We start from the raw sequence: 20,040 nt of genomic DNA on the forward strand, positions 1-20,040 counted from the left end.
CGTCGACTTTCTAATATTTATCTAATTCCATTTATCTCCTAGCTTCAACCCAACCTTTCCTTCTCTCAATCAGCAGTATTATAATATATGTCCAGGAATGGTTACCCCAATATGATAACATATTCACTAATAGTTTTGTGGCTTTAATTCCCTCTAAAATAAATTATTGTGTGCACTAACACTTCTTGCACAATGTCTGATAATTAGGGCTTAATTAAGAGGGGTTTTATCTCTCCTTTCTTATAATTGCATACACAACATTTCAAAGGATGATAACACTTGCTCTGGCGTTAAACATAGATTAAGTGAATGTCACTCCCAATATTTTGCACGTAATTATAGGGCCTATTATGCTTATCCTTTTTCTAGGTTTTATTAATCAGAAGGAAAATCACTATTGCATTTAACAAAGTAATATCTTTTATGAACCTACCTTATGAATAATATATTTACTTTGTGGCATTCACCGATGGACTGTTGATCTTAAACTACTTGAAAATTTTCAGTAGCTGGTTTTAACCTTCCCCAAAAACTGTGTATATAATGGTGATATGTTTGTGTTAGGGTTTGTTTGAACCTTTTCATATCTGATATATTTGGAGCTCCACTTTGCCTTGAGACATGGGATTCATATTTTTCAGAGTCATTTTCATGATAAACTTGATAAGGTTATTCATCTTCATTCTAGCTCTATTCTATAGAACAACCATTGCATGTTGGGTTCTGGAGGCCTTGATCTGGATGAAGACGAGGATTCCACGCAGCAGAAGACTCATAGCAAGATCATAACAGTATCATTAAAATCATTAAACAAATTACCTCAGCACATATTCTATCCCTGATTACTTTGATCCTCAAATAAATCATGTGGAGCTGCTCGTGTGTTCAGCCTCTAGAAGTATCCACGCGGTCCTCAGCACATCAAATCTCCTTCACCCTTCTGAACTCCGTTCACACTCCGTTGTTGTCGTCATACGGTCCCAATCGCATCGGGAGTGGAGAGGAGGTTTGGGGAGAAGAGAGAAGAAGGGGAAGGCCCCTGAACAATTCAAGCATGGGTGAGTGTCATTCAGGGCATTTCCCTATTTATACTTAGTGGGTATTTTTCATAAAAACCCCCAAAACTTAAGTATATCTTTCGATGTCCAAAAGACTTTTTGTGTATGACCAAGATACAAATGGGGTCGTCTCATGATAGATCCCTCGTAATTGTCTCATGATATTAAATTAGTTGACACTAATGGGGTCATCTCATGATAGATCCCTCGTAATCGGAGATTTGCTCGTAACCTTCGCGTCTAATCTTGGAATGAGTTGAAACTGGTCTCATTGGATTTGGAAGGCGGAAATCTATTGAAGTCGACTCAAAAATTGCCTCAAACGGATCAGTATAGCTCGTTCTAGAGGGAATTTAAGATTGGAGGTAAGTTTTCATTTCCGAATTTTATTTCTCAAAGTTCGAGCGATATACAAAAGGAAATATTACGGAATTTGGACTTAAACTGTTCGTCTTGGCGAGGAGAATTCACAGGTACCATTTATTTTTAATTTTTATGTCTTTAGATCATGTAAATTTTGATTTTTAACTCGCCCTTGCCAAAAAACCACAAAATACAAATCGCGGCCCGCAATCCAATGTGGGCCGCTGACTCAGCCGTGGTCCCAAGCTGGCCACCTGACGTGTCCGACACGTCAGGCAGCCAGCGGGACCAGCGCAGCTGCCCATCCGACGTGCAGGACACGTCATCGATGGGCAAGCTGGAGGTGCCCCCGCATGGATCCATCCAGGCCATCGGAATCGACAGCCTGGATGGATCTAACGTTCCTAAAAAAATGAAATAAAAAAAAACAAAAATTTAAAAAAACCCAAAAAGAACTAGGTTTAGCGCAGAGGTTTCACGCTTTAGACGGTCCGTCGGTGACGAGAGGTGTCACGCTTTGGACGGTCCGAATGGTGGACTCCCGATGGACCCCCCGGAAATTCATAAAATCGGGCCGTTGGCGGTGAACTTACCGCCAGCGCCCGACTTTTTTGACCGTTCAACGCCGTCTGTGTCAGCAGCCACATTTATTGCATCTTCCACACCAGCGGCGCCCGCCATTTTTGACCAGTCTGACTCATCACTACCGTTAGATCTTCTGGAGGACCACGGGATCGACGGCCACGACGTATCCACGTCATTCCGTCCGCACCGAACCGCCACTGATGCAGACACGTTGGCTTAGTCAATCCGAGTCGACATTGTCGACTCGGATGACTCAGCACACGGCGACTTAGCGGGTATCGACCGAGTCGCTCTGATCGACTCGGCCTCTCCCGCCTGAGTCGATTGGGTCGCGAACGACCCAGTCGACTCGGTCGACTCGGCGAATCACACACGAGTCGACCAGGTCGATAAGGCCCTAGTCGACCCGGTCGACTTGGTCAATACTGACCGAGTTGACTCGATCAATATTGACCAACTTATCTAGTTGACTCAGTCAATATTGGCCGAGTCAACCTGGTGGACCTGGTTGACCCGACCCATATTGATCCATTGGTCAACGTAGACCACGTTGACCAACTTGCCTCGGTCAACTCCATGGGTACTGCACACTTGGCGAGCGTTGACCGAGTCGATTCGGTCAACCTGGCTCAAGTCAACCATGCCGACTCGGACATCTCGGGTCGTGAGGAGTTGGTAGCCCTTGATACCCTAGTCAACGTCAACTGTGTTGACTCTACGGTCAACGTTGACCGTGTTGACTCCACGGTCAATGTTGACCAAATAGACCACTTGGTCAACTCGATTGCAGCATTGACCTCTACGCCTCACCTTGATGGCGCAGTCAAACCCACACCGATTGATCATTTGGTCACTCCAATGCACCCCGACTTGATCGAGTCTACTCGAGTCACCCCTTGTGACTTGGTCAACCTTGACCAAGTCAACAAGAATGACTCCACTAACTCGCTCCAAGCCGAATTGGTTGCCTCGGTCGCCACTGATTTAAATGCACGAACGGACGTTGTCATGACTGATTTGCATCACCCGGACACGGGAGCCCATGCCCACCCCACCCCGGCCACCGAGGACCCCCTCAAGCCGGCCACAGTAGCGTCTAACGGCACGGGATCACTCCCGAAGATGACTTGGGCAGCGAGAGTGGCGGGCATCACCCATGCACCATCCACTACTTCACTCCCCAAACCTACCCTTCCCCCTATCTACGACGACACGATCCCGACTAGGGGCTTCATTGACTCTAAGGGTGTATGCTTAGTTACCTTCTCCAAGGAGGAGGTAACACGAATGGCAGCGCCATTCGCCCATACACTGATCGGGCGGTTCGCTACGAAGCGGCCGCTCATAGATGACATCACGAGAGTCTATGCAGCACTAGGGAATTTCCTTGGACCGGTGGTCATTGGAGTAAGGAATCACAGGAGCGTATATATTCGATTCGAGCTTGAGGATGACTTCCGACGGGCATGGAGCCGCACCACATGGACGATCAATGACTCCACGATGCATACATACCGTTGGACAGCCGAGCAGACAGGGAGCTCACACGACCATTTTCCCCACTCCGTCCCGGTGTGGATAGGATTTCTTGGCCTACGACCACATTTATTCACACCTACGGCTTTGGAATCTCTTACTAGCGCGGTCGGCACTTTCATATGAGCGGACAAAGATGTCCAACTTTTTAGCCGTCCCGGATACGCTCGAGTATGTGTTGAGGTGGACCTACTCGCCCCCCTACATCGCATGATACTCATTCGAAATGGCGATGAGACGATCCGTCAGACCGTGGTGTATGAAAATGATGGCGCGTCACCACCGGACGTCATCGAGCCAGCAGCAGAGGAGCAGCAGGACTTCCCCGACCCAGCACCCGAGGAGCCGGCACTACCCAGCTCGCCACCGAGACGAGTCCAGCCACCACGGCGAGCCGCCGCAGCAACACGGGATTCCGCATTCCGTTACTCGGCATGACGCGGACGCCGACCACCGGAGCACACCGACACCTTCGGTTACCTTATTCTATAGCTTTTCGGTTTTATCGTGTTGTCGTGTAGCGGGGAAGGATCCATATGAGGAACTCTTTCACCCCCCCCCCTTTTTATGTTGGGCCTGACAAGCCCGTTTTCATTATTTCCTTTCCTTTCCTTGTTTGTTTTGTTGTTTTTGGACTTAAGGAAGGGCCTATCTTCACCCATATATAAGGGGAAGAGGTGGGCGCTTCCCCTTACTTGACCTAAATTTTGAAGAATGGTATTTTGAGAAGAAGGGTCAGGTCGTGGAGAAGAATAGAAGAAAGAAGAAGAAGAGGAGAAGGAAGAAGAAGAGGGGAGGAAGAGGAGAAGGGGGAGAGGAAAGAGGAAGGGCAGCCGCCGCCACCGCCGCCGCCGCGCACCCGCCGCCGCACGCCCGCCGCCGCGCGCCCGCCGCCAAGGCCCGCCGCCAGCGCGCTCGCCCGCCCGCGCCGACGCGGCCGCCGCGCGCCGTCGCGCGCGCCGCCCCGCGCCGCGCCACGCTCACCGCCAGCGCCCGCGCCGCGCCGACGCGCCCGGTCGCGTGCGGCCTCGCATGCCCGCCGCCGCGCGCTTCATCGCCCGCGCGCCCGCCGCCGCGCGCCCACCGCCGCGCGTCCGCTGCCGCGCGCCCACCGTCGCGCGCCGCGCCGCTGCGCCGCTCGCCGCAGCGCCAGCGCCGCCGCTGCGCGCTGCCCCGCGCGCCGCCAGCGCCCGCCGCCGTGCTGACGCGCGCCACCGCCGTCGACCACGCCTCCCCGCATCGCTCCACGCTGACTGCGCACAACCGCCCCTCCGCACCAGTCAACCTCCGGCGCACTCGACGACTCCCTCCTCTGGAACCAGTTGGTGCGAAAATCCCGTCGCCAGCGCGACGAAGGTACTCTGCTTTCCCTAGCCTCTTTACGTCATTTATTTCCGTCAGTATTCTTTCGTATTGCCTCCACCGCGCTCGGATTAGATAGGTGAGTGGGACAGATTGAGAGAACGACGAAACAAAGACGAGCGTCTTACCTGTCCGTGCAGTCGGGACGCCCGACGCGCGTGTGAGCATTCCAGTGGAGTTACCCCATTCGACGGCGTCGCGCCTCGACCCACCTCGGGCGACTTGGAGGGCTGGACCGACCCAGCTTGGCGACCCGTCCCGCTCCGGGTTGGCTCGTAGCTTGTCGGCGCATTGCACGCACTGTAGAACCTTCGCCCCGCCATCGCTATACATATATTTCTGTTCTCCGCATATCCATCGGTTGACGTCGTGGACGTAACCCGATTAGTTAGCGATACGACACCGAGTTCCTTCCTTCGGTGACGGTCGGACGCCGTTGAGACGACGTCCGGCATCAGAAAACCTACCGAGGTTTTGTACACACTGCATCGTACTAGGTCATACCATTCACACATGTCGCCAAAAGGCGACGCAGACTCCTACCACTGAGGAGGAATACCTCCCACCCTTGGCTTATGATGACTACATCGCCGCTACTATCTCCGTCACCCAAGGGCGACGACCTGTCAAGAAACCGTCACTCGGTTCGCGCCCTGTGGTTACATCGGTGCAACCCACCGTTGTATCATCTTCTCTCCCACGAGCCAGCAGGGCAGCTAAGCCTCCAACGGCTAAGCCTGCCCTTTCTACTTCCCAGTGGGTGAGGAAGGGTGCTGAGAAGCGCCCCAAAACCCTACCACGGATTAGAGATTCCTCCTCCCGTAAGGGCAAGGAGATCAGTGTCGCCCCACTGACCCCGAATACTTTTGCCCTACTAGCGGTACCTAAGGTTCCCGAGGATAGCATCCCCATTACGGACACACGTCCCATTAGGTCCATATCTCCCCCCACCTGATCTACCGCCTCTCCTCGACCACCTACTCCGCTTCCCACGTCCTCTCTTATTGTACCGTCCCATGCTTCTCCTATTGCCCCACCCCACCATTCACCTTCCCCGCCCCTCTCCCCCTCCTCGCGTCACTCACCCGCTGCCCTTCCCCGACCCTCTCCACCCGCCCCATCGCCCTATGCTCCACCTCCCCGAGACTCACTTCCTTCTCCACCATCATGCGATCCACCTCCCCTCATCCCCTCGCACCCCCACCCAGCCCCATCCCCTCATATCCTTCCCCCGCCTCAACACCCGCCCTCCACCCATCACATATACCTTCTGACCAAATGGAAAGCTTGACAAACTGTCAAGCCACTTTCACTAGTTCGGAGGACATGGGCGACGGTACTAGTGGTCGGGATTCCACAGAAGAGGAGAACGATGTCTCCTTCTCGGAGGACTCGGATATGGATACCTCTCCTTTTTCGAGACACCGTTCAGAGGCACCACCTCCACCTTCACGCCGTACATACAACACCCGATCTCGGGTGCGTCACGCGAGCCGATAGATCTGTGATTCCAACTCTCATTTGGAATTGTAGAGGGATCGGCAACCCTCTCACCCAAACACATCTCCTATCCCTTATCACTAGGCACATATTAGGCATAGTGGGGCTCCTCGAACTGATGATCACATCGGACCAGTCCCACTCCATTGCGAGGAAACTCAGGATGGACCATGTTTACTGCCATCCCTCGAATAAGCTCTGGCTTCTTTGGAAGCGAGAATATTCGATCGCACTATTGGCCGAAGGGACACGATACGTCACCTTTGATGTACCACACTCCCCAAAGCCCTACATACTTACTATCGTGTATGCCTTGCATAGACCCACCGAGCAGGAGGCCCTCTGGGCGGAACTCGCCCAACACATTCACTCCCACTCGCAGCTAGTTGATCTACCTTGGCTTATAGCCGGAGATTTCAACTGCATACGGGATAGAAGCGAGCGCCAAGGGGGCCGCCCACCTCGGCTATGCTCTATGCACGCCTTCAATGACTTTATCCACGCGACTTCATTAGTGGAACCGCCGACCATAGGGGAGAAGTGGACTTGGTGCAATGAACGTCAAGCGGACGCGCGTATATACGAACGGCTTGATCGTTGTTTTACTAATAGTACCGCATTGATGCATTGCACCCTCACAGTAGAGAACCTTCCGAGACTTTACTTGGATCATACACCGATCCTCCTTCTCCTGGAATCGAGTCATCGGGTCCGGCGTTCCCCCTTTCGCTTCCAAAACATGTGGTTAGAACATGGTGATTTTCATAGCTATGTACGCAGCCATTGGCATGAATCGATTTCTACATCCCCTATGGAGAACTTCAGTTATCGCCTGAGGAACCTCAAGCTCCACCTCAAATGGTGGAACCGTCACGTCTTTGGCAACGTCCATTCACCGGTCGAAGAACTTAAATAGAAATTAGCTGATGTCGACTGCCACCTACAGGAGTGCTGGACAGATGACATGGGAGAGCGCCAGCTACGTCTCAGAGAGCAGCTTGAGGATGCCATGCGATGACAGGAGATATTTTATCTCCAGAAATTGCGTATCCAATGGCTGCGAGAGGGTGATAGAAACACATGTTTCTTTCACGCCTCGATCCGTCACAGAGCACGCCCGAACTATACGACCCTATTGGAGACGTATAGTCAGGATCCTGACGAGCTGGCAGCCGCAGGAGTGGAGTACTATCACTTACTCCTCTCTTCACAGCCTACTGTTATGAGCGAGGACCTTCTTTCCTCCATTCCTTCCTTGGTGACCAACCAAGACAATGCACTTTTACTAGCCCTTCCGACTCGAGCGGAGATCAAAGAGGTAGTTTTTTCCTTGGGCCGTAACAAAGCCCTAGGACCGGATGGATTCACCGCAGAATTTTATACAGCGTGCTGGGACATTGTAGGGACCGACTTGGTGCTAGCTATCAAGGAGGTGTTCAGGAGTAAAGTTGTTGCACGAATTTGGAAATTCACTTTTTTAGCGCTCATTCCAAAAGTGGCAACTCCAACTTCCTTTCGAGACTTTCGCCCCATCAGTCTTTATAATGTATGCTATAAAGTTGCATCTAAGATCATTACAAATTGACTAGGATGCTTCCTTGATAGACTTATCTCGCCAGAGCAGTGTGGTTTTGTCAAGGGTCGACTGATCCATGACAGTATCACACTAGTGCATGAGCTAGCCCAGTCCATAGACACTCGTATCCAGGGCTCCAATGTCATCATCAAGCTTGATATGGAGAAGGTCTTTGATCGAGTTGAGTGGAATTTCCTCCTCGAAGTGTTGCGACGCTTCGAATTCACGGAGGCGTTCATTGCACTTGTCGATGCTTGCATTAGGGAGAATCACTTCTCCCTCTTGATGGATGGAAATTCCACTGGCTTTTTCACGGCTACAAGGGGGCTCAGGCAGGGTGATCCTATTTCACCTACCCTCTTTATATTGATGGAGGAGGTCTTCAGTCGATCGCTCACACGGGCGATCAATCAAGGCCTCATCCAACCGTACTTTACGAAGAGGGGTTGCCCGATTCTCTTGCACTCACTATTTGCTGATGATGCCATCTTGTTCCTCAATGGATCTAAAAAATCCATTAAGGAATTTATGAGCGTCCTTACCGCGTACGAGCACGCTTCGGGACAGCTCGTTAACGCCTCGAAGAGTAGCTTTATAGTGGGACCCTCCACCACTATAAGGTGCACTGAGATACTCCAGCACTATACACGATTCTCACGAGGATGCCTTCCGTTCGATTATCTTGGATGCCCTATCTTTCTTGGTCCCGCTCGTCATCACTATTCCGATGCCGTGCTGGGTAAGCTTAGAAAGAAGCTAGAGGGATGAAAATTTCGTTTCCTCTCCCCAGGAGGCCGTATCCAACTTATTCGGCATGTCCTCATGAGTATCCCGTTACATACCCTTGCGGTCCATTCACTATCTCTTACCGTTCTCCGCTCTGTAGAACGCATATGTGCGCGTTTTCTATGGTCTGGTCACCTCGAGGGAGAGATGTGCCATCACTGGGTTTCTTAGGAGAAAGCATGTCGGCCAACGGAAGAAGGAGGTCTAGGGATCAGACGACTTTCGGACGTCCAGAACACGCTTCAAAAGAAGCTTGTATGGCGTATGCGTACCACATCCTCCCCATTGGGGAATTTTATCTACGCCAAATATGGCGAATGGTCACATCGCGAGATAGATATTCGGGGATCTAGGAGGTGGCGGGCATGGCAGCGCCATTGGCTTGAGATGGCTCAAGTCACACGCTGGCATATAGGACGAGGTGACATCAGTGTGTGGTATGATACTTGGCATGCTGATGAGCCCCTCGCTTGCAGCCCCCAGTTCGTTCCACACCGAGTGAGACTCACGGTGACTCAATTGCTCAGAGGCAATACGTCACACCTCTAGGAGCAACACGGTCTCCCCCTGGACACACTTCCTGAGGTCCAGACTACACCACTGGACTCGAATTCTGACTCTACTATCTGGACACTCGCATCTGATGGAGCCTACACGCGCCGCTCTTCTTGGGAACACTTTTGCCCAAAATCCCCTATACAGCATTGGGGTCGCCGTATCTAGCATCCGGCCATCCTTACGTGATTCTCCTTTTTCCTTTGGCGATTATTACATCGAGGGCTCCCGACTGACGATCGAGTGATCCGTATAGGGCACTCGCTACCTTCCCGCTGCCATTGTTGTCCTTCACTTCCCCACACAGAGACCATGGATCACCTTTTCTTTTATAGTGAGGTAGCATTGGCATGCTGGCGCCCAATCACAGATCATTGGCGTCTACTAACCCCATTTGAGTGTTTTGGCAAGCTCTTTCTCTTGCCAATACACTCTAAACGGCGCCCCATCCTATACATCACCATAGCTTATCTACTATGGGAGATATGGAAAGGGCGAAACTCTTGTCGTTTTGCAGGTACACCCATGCGCGCTGTGGATATCCTACGTCGGGTCAAGTTATGGCTACGCCGTATTCACCGCCTCATCCCCCCCCCCCCGAGACGGCAGCTCAGCATTCGCCTACGAGTTCCTTGGATCTTTAGGGATGCCCGTGACCCATGCCCCTATCTGCATTCAGTACAGGATTGTTTATTGGCTCCCACTGCCAGTTGACATCCTCAAATCGAATGTGGATGGCGCGGCCAAAGGGAACCCGGGACCAGCTGGGGGAGGCGGTATCCTTCGGAATCATACAGGGAGTATACTCTTCGCTTTCTCTTCTTTTTATGGAGTACAGACTAATACAGTAGCCGAGGCTATGACGATACGTGATGGTCTACTCCTCTGTGAGGAGCGGAACCTTCACAATATCGTCGTAGAGTCGGACTCACGGGTATTAGTTGATATGCTTCGTACAAGTACATGTTCCCAGTGGCGCCTCCACCGATATGGCAGGATATTATGCGGTGTCTCCATTGAATCAAGTGCTTTCGCCACCAGCTATGAGAGGGCAACCAGACCGCTGATGCCCTCGCAAATCACGCGGTACACGCACGGACCCCCTCCTCCGTCTTTCTCTCTTGGCAGGCGCTTACTTCTACAATTAGGGGATGTTACCGAGTCGATCGTCTCGGCCTACCGACCCTCCATACCCGGTGAACCCACGCGACGACAGGCCCGCGGGATTGGATAATTGCATGGAACGGTGGAGTTTGAGGAACAGATGTCCCCCCCCCCCCGACAAGCGCCCCCCATGCACTTCAGCCCCCGCTTGATGACATGAAGGCAACGATTTCTCCCAACCTACACCGATACCGCCGGGTGGCTCTGGAGGGACGATGACGACCACACTTCCCCGAGCGCCTGCAAGATATCAGTTATGTATTTTTTCTTTTTCTAAACTATGGGCGTGGACGAGTGGGATCTGAGTGTAATTGGGATATATATACTTGCTCCACGCCTAAAAACATTGAAAAACACTTCACTTAATAAATAAAACCCTCCTGGGTGGCGTCCAGGACACGGATGGATCGGTCAACAGGCACAACCCTAGGGTTGGCTGTACCCACCACCGTGTTTTTGCCACAAAAAAAAAGATACAGATCTCCAGATTCTTTTGTGTGTATCCGGATACTTTAATGTCCTTCTCCTGTATCCTTCACATAGGAATATTTGGAACACATGATCAAAGTGATGGCGCACGCCATCAAGGGATCGTCATCGACGTCATCCGCGCCCCGCGCCCACGACGTTGGAGACCGGGTGACCTTGCTCCGGTTATCTTTCTTGCTTTTTGTTCTCTTTCGTTCACGTTTCGTTTTACCCCGTCTCTTCTGACCATTTTTGTCCCGTTTCGTCGCTCCCGCGACGGTCGTGTCTCGTTGTTTTTCCACCGAGGGGATGGATGTCTCCATCCACCCTTCTCCCCTCGTTTCTTCCCCCAAATTCCCCCTCATTTCCCCTTTATTTTCTTCAGTTCTGTCTTGTATGTGTTAAGGGGAGCCCATTTAGAAGGGCCCCCAAGTCGGACCCATCATGGCCCACTTGGGGCCCAACTCTTCTCCCCGTTATAAAGGAAGAGAGGGCGCCCTAGGTCAGGGAGACCCATTTTCTTTCAGTAAGGCATTTTATCGAACAGGTTGTGGGTCTCAATTCCTCGTTTGAGAAGAACAGAAAGAAGAGGAACAAGAGGGAAGAAGAAGGAGAAGGAAGAGGAAGGGAAGAAGGGAAAGAGGAAGAGGAAGGGGAGGAGGCCACGCCGCCGTGCGTGCGCCGCCGCCCTCACGCAGCCGCCACTCGCGCGCTGCTCGATGCGCCGTCGTCGAGCACCACCCGCGTGCGCCCGTCGATCACGCGCGCCGCCCGCCGTGCGGCTGCGCGCTGTCAGCAGCGCCCGCTGCGGCGCGCCATCCGCGCAGCGCCACGTCGCGCCGACCGCGGCGCGCGCCGCACCACCTGCGCGCCGCCACTGCCGCGCCGCGCCGCTGCCGTGCCGATCGCGCCGCCGCCATGCCGCCCGCACCGCTGCCGTGCCATCCTCGCCGTTAACGTGCCGCCGTGCCGCCTGCCGCCGCACCGCTGTGCCGCCGCCCGCTCACGCCCTCGCCAGGCCAGCGCCCCGTGCTGCGCCCGCCGTGACCGCCGACGTCCGACCACGGCAACACCGCCGTCGTGCTCGCACCGTCGTCCCACCGCGTCGCTCTCCGACGACCACGCTGCCCTGCACCGCTCCGCACCATCCGCGCGTCACCGCCACCCCGTTAGTTAGGCGCTCCGACGCCTAGACCTCGACGACCAATCTTTACCAGCTGCTCCGGCACCGCGGCTGCCCGTCAAGCCGCCGTGATCTCTCCGGCACCCGTCATCCAACCCGCTCCGACATCGGCCGTCGTCGAATTCCTGCACTTTGAGCCCGTCGTCGAGGTACGCCGTACTCTCCGACGCTCGTTTATTTATTCCTTGCAGTATATTTTCGTTTCGACTCCACCGCGCTCGGGCTAGGTAGGTGAGTGTGGTAAAACGAGAGAAGACTACGATTTGAGTGTCTTACCGGTGCGGACGAGTCCGTCCGTCACGTGCGAGCCCTACGGACTGAGTCCGTTCGGCCGTAGACGCCTCCGTCTCTCCGACGAGGTTCGAGAGGCCCCCGTCGTCGTCACCCAGCGACTCTCGTCCAAGCTTGGAGCTCGGCGCCTCCCTCGAGTCGGAGCCTGCACGTACGACACGTAGGGAATTCTACATCCAAGTAGTTACATACCCGTCAGGGTATCGTCGGACGACACATCGCCGCTCCCGATACACATCCTTTATCGTCGCCGAGCCATCATACTCGGTGACGATGGGACGACGTCCTGGGCGTACGTCCTGCATCACAAAGCCTAGTGATCTCCATATTACAATCTCATCATAATTCACTAAGCCTAATCATGTATTCATGGAATTCATTATAAGTATCATATGTGCACTACAATGAATAGGTTCTATTAATGAACATGGAATGAGATATGGAATGTGTGATTGACTTTCGGGCCACATATATTTCCATCATTGCATTGGTCTTTCAACACTACATTTCTCAATAATGAAATGAAATGTAGGTTCTTTGTCTTCATCATGTTCTACGTGAAAATGGTTTACATTATGAGATTTATGTAATGACAATCTAGTGTTTCTCTAATCAAAATATGGTTAAGATCAAAGCTTGTGTGCAAATTTAACATTTCTGCTCTAAATGTCTGTAAAAAATGATCAGTTATGTCAAGTTGGGATTGCATCTCACAATATTAATCACCATCACCTTTACTTTCTCCATAATTTGAGAAAACTTCATAAATATGTTATCGACCTAATATGTATGATAAAGGTATCTAATGCAAGATAAGAGACTTGTATACATGGGCCAAAGTTTCTTTGGTGATAACAACCAGACGGCATGATTAGATGACGATGAAACTATTCTGGTTCCTCCTACAGTCTCTAGAATGATGAGAAAATATTAGGAATAATATATTGTTGTCTGCTATGAAGAACCTAGAAGTGTGGGCATTTCCTGTTGATCTTGTCAATTGGTATTGAATGGGTAGGACCTAAATCAGATAGAACCCTTTAATTTCTGTCGTTGCATATTCTTCTCTCTATGATAAAATTAAACCACTTGGCACATTAGGTTGAATTATAGTCATTTAGGTGGGATAACGTTGAATAGATAGAGAATTTAAAAATATGTGGATCCACATCCTTCAGACTTGCCCAATTCCATATATTGGCAAGAATCACCCCAGGAAGAGACATCTACCTTTAACTCAAAACCCACGTGGATCTATAAATTACTTCATTAGCTTCTATGTGTGTCTTTTATCTTTCCTTCACAGCCAGCTTTTGGAATCTCAATATCAGTCAATCGGGACACAAGCATGAAGATTTTGGAAAACTCCCCCCCCCCCCACAATACAAACAAAAGGCTGTTGAAGAAGGAATACATCCCCTTAGTTTTCAGTTGTCTTGTTTAATTTTACCTGAATTAACACACTTACCAATATTTCACTAGGAAAAAAAATCTTCATGCCCAATCCAGTTTGGGGAAATGGATTTCTGAATTGAAGTGATTGTAACAACCTAACATCAGGAAGTATACTGACTCTTGAATCCAAGAATCATGAATACAAAAGTACGTTTCTTGTATCCGATAAAACAAATCTGGATTATGTGAACCATTAATCAATAAAAACTGAGGATGAAAAAGATGTGATTTATCTCCATGTGGAGAGGATACCTTCCCTCTCAATATCAATGCACTAATGAGTTAGGATCTTGCTACACCTCAACTTTGCTTGACTCATTAAATGGGCTGACCCATCTGACGTGGTGGACAACCTCTCCGTCTCTTTCTCTCTCCTTCAGGCAGAACGACGAAAGCAAAAACCAGATCCTAATTGAGAAAACGGCCGAAGGATCTTGTCCACCCATTTTAGAATCTACGCCTCATGGCCATCCGATGACGACGAATATCTATCCCGACATACCACCTCATCATCCACCTACCACCAACCTATTTCCCACAGCCATGACCATCCTGGATTCCAGAACAAACACCCGGAAATTAAAGGATACTCGTTGTTTCTCGACATCATCTCAACCCTCCATTCTACGATCGACGGTCCACTTCCCCTTCGATGACGATGCTTACCGCCCCCTGAATAATGTCCATCTGGGCATTTTCCAAGCTTCACCGACGTGAAAAGGAGAGACAGGGAGGAGAGAGATAGAGAGAAATAAGAGAGAGAGAACTACGTTCGATCTGGAAAAGTAACGTTGATGTTCTCAGCCTTTGTTCTGTCAGGAAAGACTTGTTAGCAGTACGATCTCCTCGACGGTTCATCTTCGGAAAGGCCAATGTTTATCATCGACTGGTTCTATGGTATCCTTTCCTTCCTCGGCCTTTCTCACAAGGAGGCCAAAATCTTGTTCTTGGGTCTTGACAACGCGGGCAAGACCACCCTTCTTCACATGCTCAAGGATGAGGTTTGATCTCTTTCTTCTTTCCCTTTTAAGTTTTTTTTTTTTGTTTTAATTTTCATGGGTCGTTGATTCGTCCCCAAAATTGTTTGTACAGAGACTTGTCCAGCATCAGCCGACCCAGCATCCCACTTCGGAAGAGTTGAGCATCGGCAAGATCAAATTCAAAGCTTTCGATTTGGGAGGCCACCAGATCGCGCGCCGCGTCTGGAAGGATTACTACGCTAAGGTCTCCTCTCCGCTCTTTTTTTTCATCCATTCTTGAAAAAGCTCTATTCTTCTCCCCCAAAGATGAAACTTTGCTTTTAACCCAATGCTCTTCGGCAATGCTTTGATATCATTCTTCAAGAACCGATTCGTGTCAAGAAACAAAGGAACGCAAGCCGAATCTGGTTCGCTCTGATTTCCTTTTCCTGATCGTAAATTTGATGAATGTTAGACATCTATGCCGGCATTTCCAGGCCAAGATCAGATCTTTCTCGTTTTTCTGATTCCGGGAAGAATTCGCAGAGGACTTGAGCATTCAGGGTTATTTCACAAAGCTCTGAGAAGAACTCTTCGATCTTCTTCTGTCAAACAAACCTTTATCGCACTCTTCAGAGATTTCTTCACCACCATTTCTCCGAATCGATTTCTTGAAAAATTCTCTACGGAGGTTCATAACCCAGGAAGAAGCTTCAACATCCCATCTGTGATTCTTGAGCAGGTGGACGCGGTTGTCTATCTAGTGGACGCAGCGGACAAAGAGAGATTCGGCGAGTCGAAGAAGGAATTAGACGGGCTTCTCTCTGATGAGTCGCTAACTGGAGTTCCTTTCCTCATTCTGGGCAACAAGATCGACATCCCATACGCTGCGCCTGAACAAGAGCTTCAGTACTATCTCGGCCTCGGCGGTTTCACTACAGGCAAAGGCACGGTGAAGCTCGACGGCTCCAACCTCCGCCCTATTGAGATCTTCATGTGCAGCGTTGTCCGCAAGATGGGCTACGGCGAAGGCTTCCGCTGGCTCTCTCAGTACATCAAGTAGCTTCATCATCATCTTCTTCTTATTATTATTCTTCTTCTTCTATGTTGTTTTGTCAATGAGTTTACTTTTCTCCGTAATTAAGCCGTAATGGCTACGAACAATGATTTTCCCGAGGTTGAAAGGCTGAAGAACCGAGTCGTAGTTACTGAGAGGATAGCGCTTGTATGGAATTTTCGGCGTTAGGAGGGAGGGTCTGAAAAATGAAAATTATCTAATCATGTCAAGAAGGTGTCAGTGTCGTCACTGGCTTCGTCAGCAACGAGGCTCACCGCTCGCGATAGATTTGCTCTTCGTGGCAGAGATCAAACTCTCCGAGGATAAATCATCATGTACCGTAATCAGAATCATCACGCCCTTGTCTTTTGGACGTTCGAGATCACGATCATCTGCCACGCGTGCGGCCAGGATACCATCATTCGCGATAACGAAGAACTGTAAGGCTCAAGGTATCCTTATAAATTATCTCTAACCTCTTCTCCGAGCCACTGAGTCATCTCTCTCTCTCTCTCTCTCTCTCTCTCTCCTTATATCATGGGGGAGATGGGTCGGGACATTGATGATTTGCCGAAGAACGCAGCGAATTACACAGCGCTGACGCCGCTATGGTTTCTAGAGAGGGCGGCGTATGTGTATCCGGAGAGAACTTCGGTCATCCATGGAACATTACGATATACTTGGAAGCAGACCTACGAGCGCTGCCGCCGCCTCGCCTCCGCCCTCTCCAACCGTTCGATCGGGCCCGGCTCTACGGTCAGATTCCCCCTCGATTCTTGATTGTTATCCCATTCCTGCTCCCTCTGCTATAGCCTGAGCTAGATTTCTCGTGAAGTGCTCATGATTATGATCTGTGTCTTCCCGTCTTAAGCAATTCTCCTGAAACTTTCTTCTGGTTTCCATCCGTCGATTCCTTGATGATCGTCCCCACTTCCAAGATTAGCTTCCAAACTCCGTTACCAATCGTTTTCTTCTTCATCATCTTCAATTCTTTAATATTATTTTTCGTCCTCTACGCATTCCAAATGAGAGAAAAACTTAAAAGTTATCTTCATCCCATCGCGATAACCAGATACTTAAAAGTATGAAGAAATAAAAAGAACTGAATAATATATCTGAATCTTTCTTGAGGGAAGGCGTTTCTGAGTCCCCTATTTATGGTCAACTCCTAATTTCTCCCATCAGGAAGGACTTAGTCTCAGGACATATAAATAAAACACCACAGTTAATGAGTTTATAAGTGAATGATAGCTTATTATCTACGACAACAGAACTAACGCCCGGTAAGAAAACTTAAAAAATAAGAGTCTGTCGATGAACCTTTTAAGATTTTACCCAGGTCGCGGTGATCGCTCCCAACGTCCCCGCCATATACGAATCCCACTTCGGAGTTCCCATGGCGGGAGCGGTGGTGAACACTGTCAACATCCGGCTTAACGCGCTGACAGTCGCCTTCCTCCTCGAGCACTCTGCGAGCGAGGTGGTAATGGTAGACCAAGAATACTTCACGCTGGCCGAAGAGGCGATAAAGATCATCCAAGACAAAAACGACGAGAGCTTCCGCCGCCCTCTCTTGATCGTCATCCCCGACGAGACTTGCGATAGAGGCGCTCTAAACTACGCGCTAAGTCGCGGCGCGGTAGACTATGAACAGTTTCTCTTGTCCGGTGACCCGGAGTTTAAGTGGCGACCGCCGGAGGACGAGTGGCAGAGTATTGCTATTGGCTACACCTCCGGCACGACGTCCAGCCCAAAGGGCGTGGTTCTGCACCACCGCGGCGCTTATCTCATGGCTTTGAGTGGGGCGCTTGTTTGGGGAATGAACGAAGGCCCTGTGTATCTCTGGACGTTGCCCATGTTTCACTGCAATGGCTGGTGCTTCACTTGGACGCTCGCGGCCCTCTCTGGCACCAGCGTCTGCCTCCGCCAGGTAAGCTTCTCCTTTAACCCGTCGCTGGAATTTCCTTCCACTGCTCAGACCATGGCGATGTTCTTCATCTTCTTCTCCTCCTGCATGATTCATCGTCGCGTTTATTCTTGAAAATTCATCATCAAACCTCTTCGTGATTTGTCATCTTACTTTTCTATTTCCTCTTCTTCTTCTTCCTCTTCAAGGTTCATCATCACGCTTCTTAGTCTACTCAAAATGACTCATCGTCATACTCGTTTACGATTCAGCATCACATTTCTTATCCATCATGTTCGTTCATCACTATTCATCATCATAGTTCATCATGATTCATCGCACTTCCTCTTCTTCGTGATTCATTCATCGCACTCTTCTTGCTCATCGTTCCTCATTGGGCCTTTTCTTCTTCATGATTCATCGTCATAATGCTAGTTCTTCATGTTTAATCATCATATTTCTTATTAATCATTAATCATCGTACATCTACTTCTTCATGATTCATCAACACACGTCTTCATCTTTAATCTCCACACTTCTTATTAATCATTCATCATCATACTTCTACTTCTTCATGTTTCATCATCAAACCTCTTCATGTTTAATCACCTCTCTGGTTACTCAACAATCATCATCGTGCTTTTACTTCTTCATGATTCATCATCACACATCTTCATGTTTAATCACCACACTGGTTATTAAACAATCATCCTCATACTTCTACTTCTTCATGATTCATCATCACACGTCTTCATGTTTAATCACCACATTGGTTACTAAACAATCATCATCGTGCATTTACCTCTTCATGATTCATCATCACACATCTTCAGGTTTAATCACCACACTGGTTACTAAACATTCATCATCGTGCTTCTTCTTCATGATTTATCATCACACATCTTCATGTTTAATCACCACACTTATTCTTCATGACTCACTGTCATTCTACTTCTAATTCATCACTATTCTTCTTCTTCTTCTTCGTAATTCATGACAATTCTTCTTCTTCTTCATGACTTACCGTGATCCATCACCATTCTTCCTTCTCTTCACGATCCCTGATATTCTCCAGGTGACTCCAAGGGCGGTGTTTTCCGCCATAGCCAACCTGGGGGTGACCCACTTCTGCGCGGCGCCGGTGGTGCTCAACTCCCTCTGCCACGCCCCGGCAGGAGAGAAGATCCTCCCCCTCCCCCGGACAGTAAACGTGATGACGGCCGGCGCAGCTCCCCCGCCCCCCGTTCTCGCCGCCATGGCCTCTCTCGGCTTCAAAGTAACCCACACCTACGGCCTCTCCGAAACCTACGGCCCCTCCACCGTCTGCGCCTGGAAACCAGAGTGGGATCTTCTCCCCCCCGAGACTCGTTCCCGAGTCCACGCTCGCCAGGGAGTCCGATACATCGGCCTCGAAGGCCTCGACGTGGTGAATATCAAGACAATGGAGCCCGTCCCCGCCGACGGCTCCACCATTGGCGAGATCGTCTTGCGAGGAAACATCGTCATGAAAGGTTATCTAAAGAACGCGAAGGCCAACGAGGAGGCCTTCGCGGGGGGCTGGTACCACTCCGGCGACCTCGGCGTTAAGCACCCCGACGGGTACGTCGAAGTGAAGGACCGCGCCAAGGATATTATCATCTCCGGGGGGGAGAATATCAGCAGTTTGGAGGTGGAGAAGGCGCTGTACAAGCACCCGGGTGTGTTGGAGGCCGCCGTGGTGGCGAGAGAGGATGAACAGTGGGGGGAGTCGCCCTGCGCCTTCGTCACGGCAAAGGGCTACGTCGCGCCGGCCGAGGAGGCGACGTTGGCGGAGGATATTATTGGGTTTTGCCGCCAGCAGCTGCCCGGGTATTGGGTTCCCAAGTCTGTTGTTTTTGCGCCTCTCCCCAAGACTGCTACGGGCAAGATACAGAAGAATTTGCTCAGGGACAGGGCTAAGCAGATGGGTCCTGTGAAGAGGAGCAGGCTCTGAGAGAGGAGGCTTGTTTCTTTGTGCGTTCCTTGTCGTTTGGCCCTTGTTCATGGTGTCTCTCTTTCCTTCGTTTGGCTCTCCCCCATCTCTGTATTTGACGGAACCGTTCGTCAACAGGATATGCTGGTGAAGTATCATAATGGTATTTACTGGGTGTTGAAGAGGGGATGCTCATGATCCCACTGGAGAAACTGGGGAGACTAGTATCAATTGTAGAAATCAAATTTAGCAAAAGTTAGAGTAACAGATTGTAATTGCACCTAT

General features: G+C 50.4%; 2 protein-coding genes across 2 annotated transcripts; both read left to right on the forward strand.

Annotated features, from left to right (window-relative positions):
- Positions 1–14,486: 14,486 nt before the first annotated feature.
- Positions 14,487–16,035, forward strand: LOC144709304 (small COPII coat GTPase SAR1A-like). Its single transcript, XM_078582819.1, has 3 exons — positions 14,487–14,883; positions 14,975–15,106; positions 15,584–16,035. The coding sequence occupies exons 1-3, from the start codon at positions 14,755–14,757 to the stop codon at positions 15,902–15,904; spliced, it is 582 nt and encodes a 193-aa protein (XP_078438945.1). The 5' UTR covers positions 14,487–14,754; the 3' UTR covers positions 15,905–16,035.
- Positions 16,036–16,381: 346 nt separating this feature from the next.
- On the forward strand, positions 16,382–19,923 carry AAE7 (acyl-activating enzyme 7). The gene is made up of 3 exons (XM_078582805.1): positions 16,382–16,654; positions 17,238–17,828; positions 18,880–19,923. Exons 1-3 carry the CDS (start codon positions 16,436–16,438, stop codon positions 19,774–19,776), a joined length of 1,707 nt encoding a protein of 568 aa, XP_078438931.1. The 5' UTR covers positions 16,382–16,435; the 3' UTR covers positions 19,777–19,923.
- The last annotated feature ends 117 nt before the right edge of the window (positions 19,924–20,040 follow it).

This window comes from Wolffia australiana, chromosome 1 (assembly GCF_029677425.1).
Source record: "Wolffia australiana isolate 7733 chromosome 1, ASM2967742v1".
NCBI classification, from domain to species: Eukaryota; Viridiplantae; Streptophyta; class Magnoliopsida; order Alismatales; family Araceae; genus Wolffia; species Wolffia australiana.

Excerpts from the sequence above, each read along its gene's own strand:
- LOC144709304 (XM_078582819.1), top strand. The coding sequence starts at position 14,755 with ATGTTTATCATCGACTGGTTCTATGGTATCCTTTCCTTCCTCGGCCTT. Across the intron at positions 14,884-14,974 it reads TTCACATGCTCAAGGATGAG|AGACTTGTCCAGCATCAGCC; the intron begins GTTTGATCTCTT and ends TTGTTTGTACAG. Across the intron at positions 15,107-15,583 it reads GGAAGGATTACTACGCTAAG|GTGGACGCGGTTGTCTATCT; the intron begins GTCTCCTCTCCG and ends ATTCTTGAGCAG.
- AAE7 (XM_078582805.1), top strand. The coding sequence starts at position 16,436 with ATGGGGGAGATGGGTCGGGACATTGATGATTTGCCGAAGAACGCAGCG. Across the intron at positions 16,655-17,237 it reads CGATCGGGCCCGGCTCTACG|GTCGCGGTGATCGCTCCCAA; the intron begins GTCAGATTCCCC and ends GATTTTACCCAG. Across the intron at positions 17,829-18,879 it reads CCAGCGTCTGCCTCCGCCAG|GTGACTCCAAGGGCGGTGTT; the intron begins GTAAGCTTCTCC and ends GATATTCTCCAG.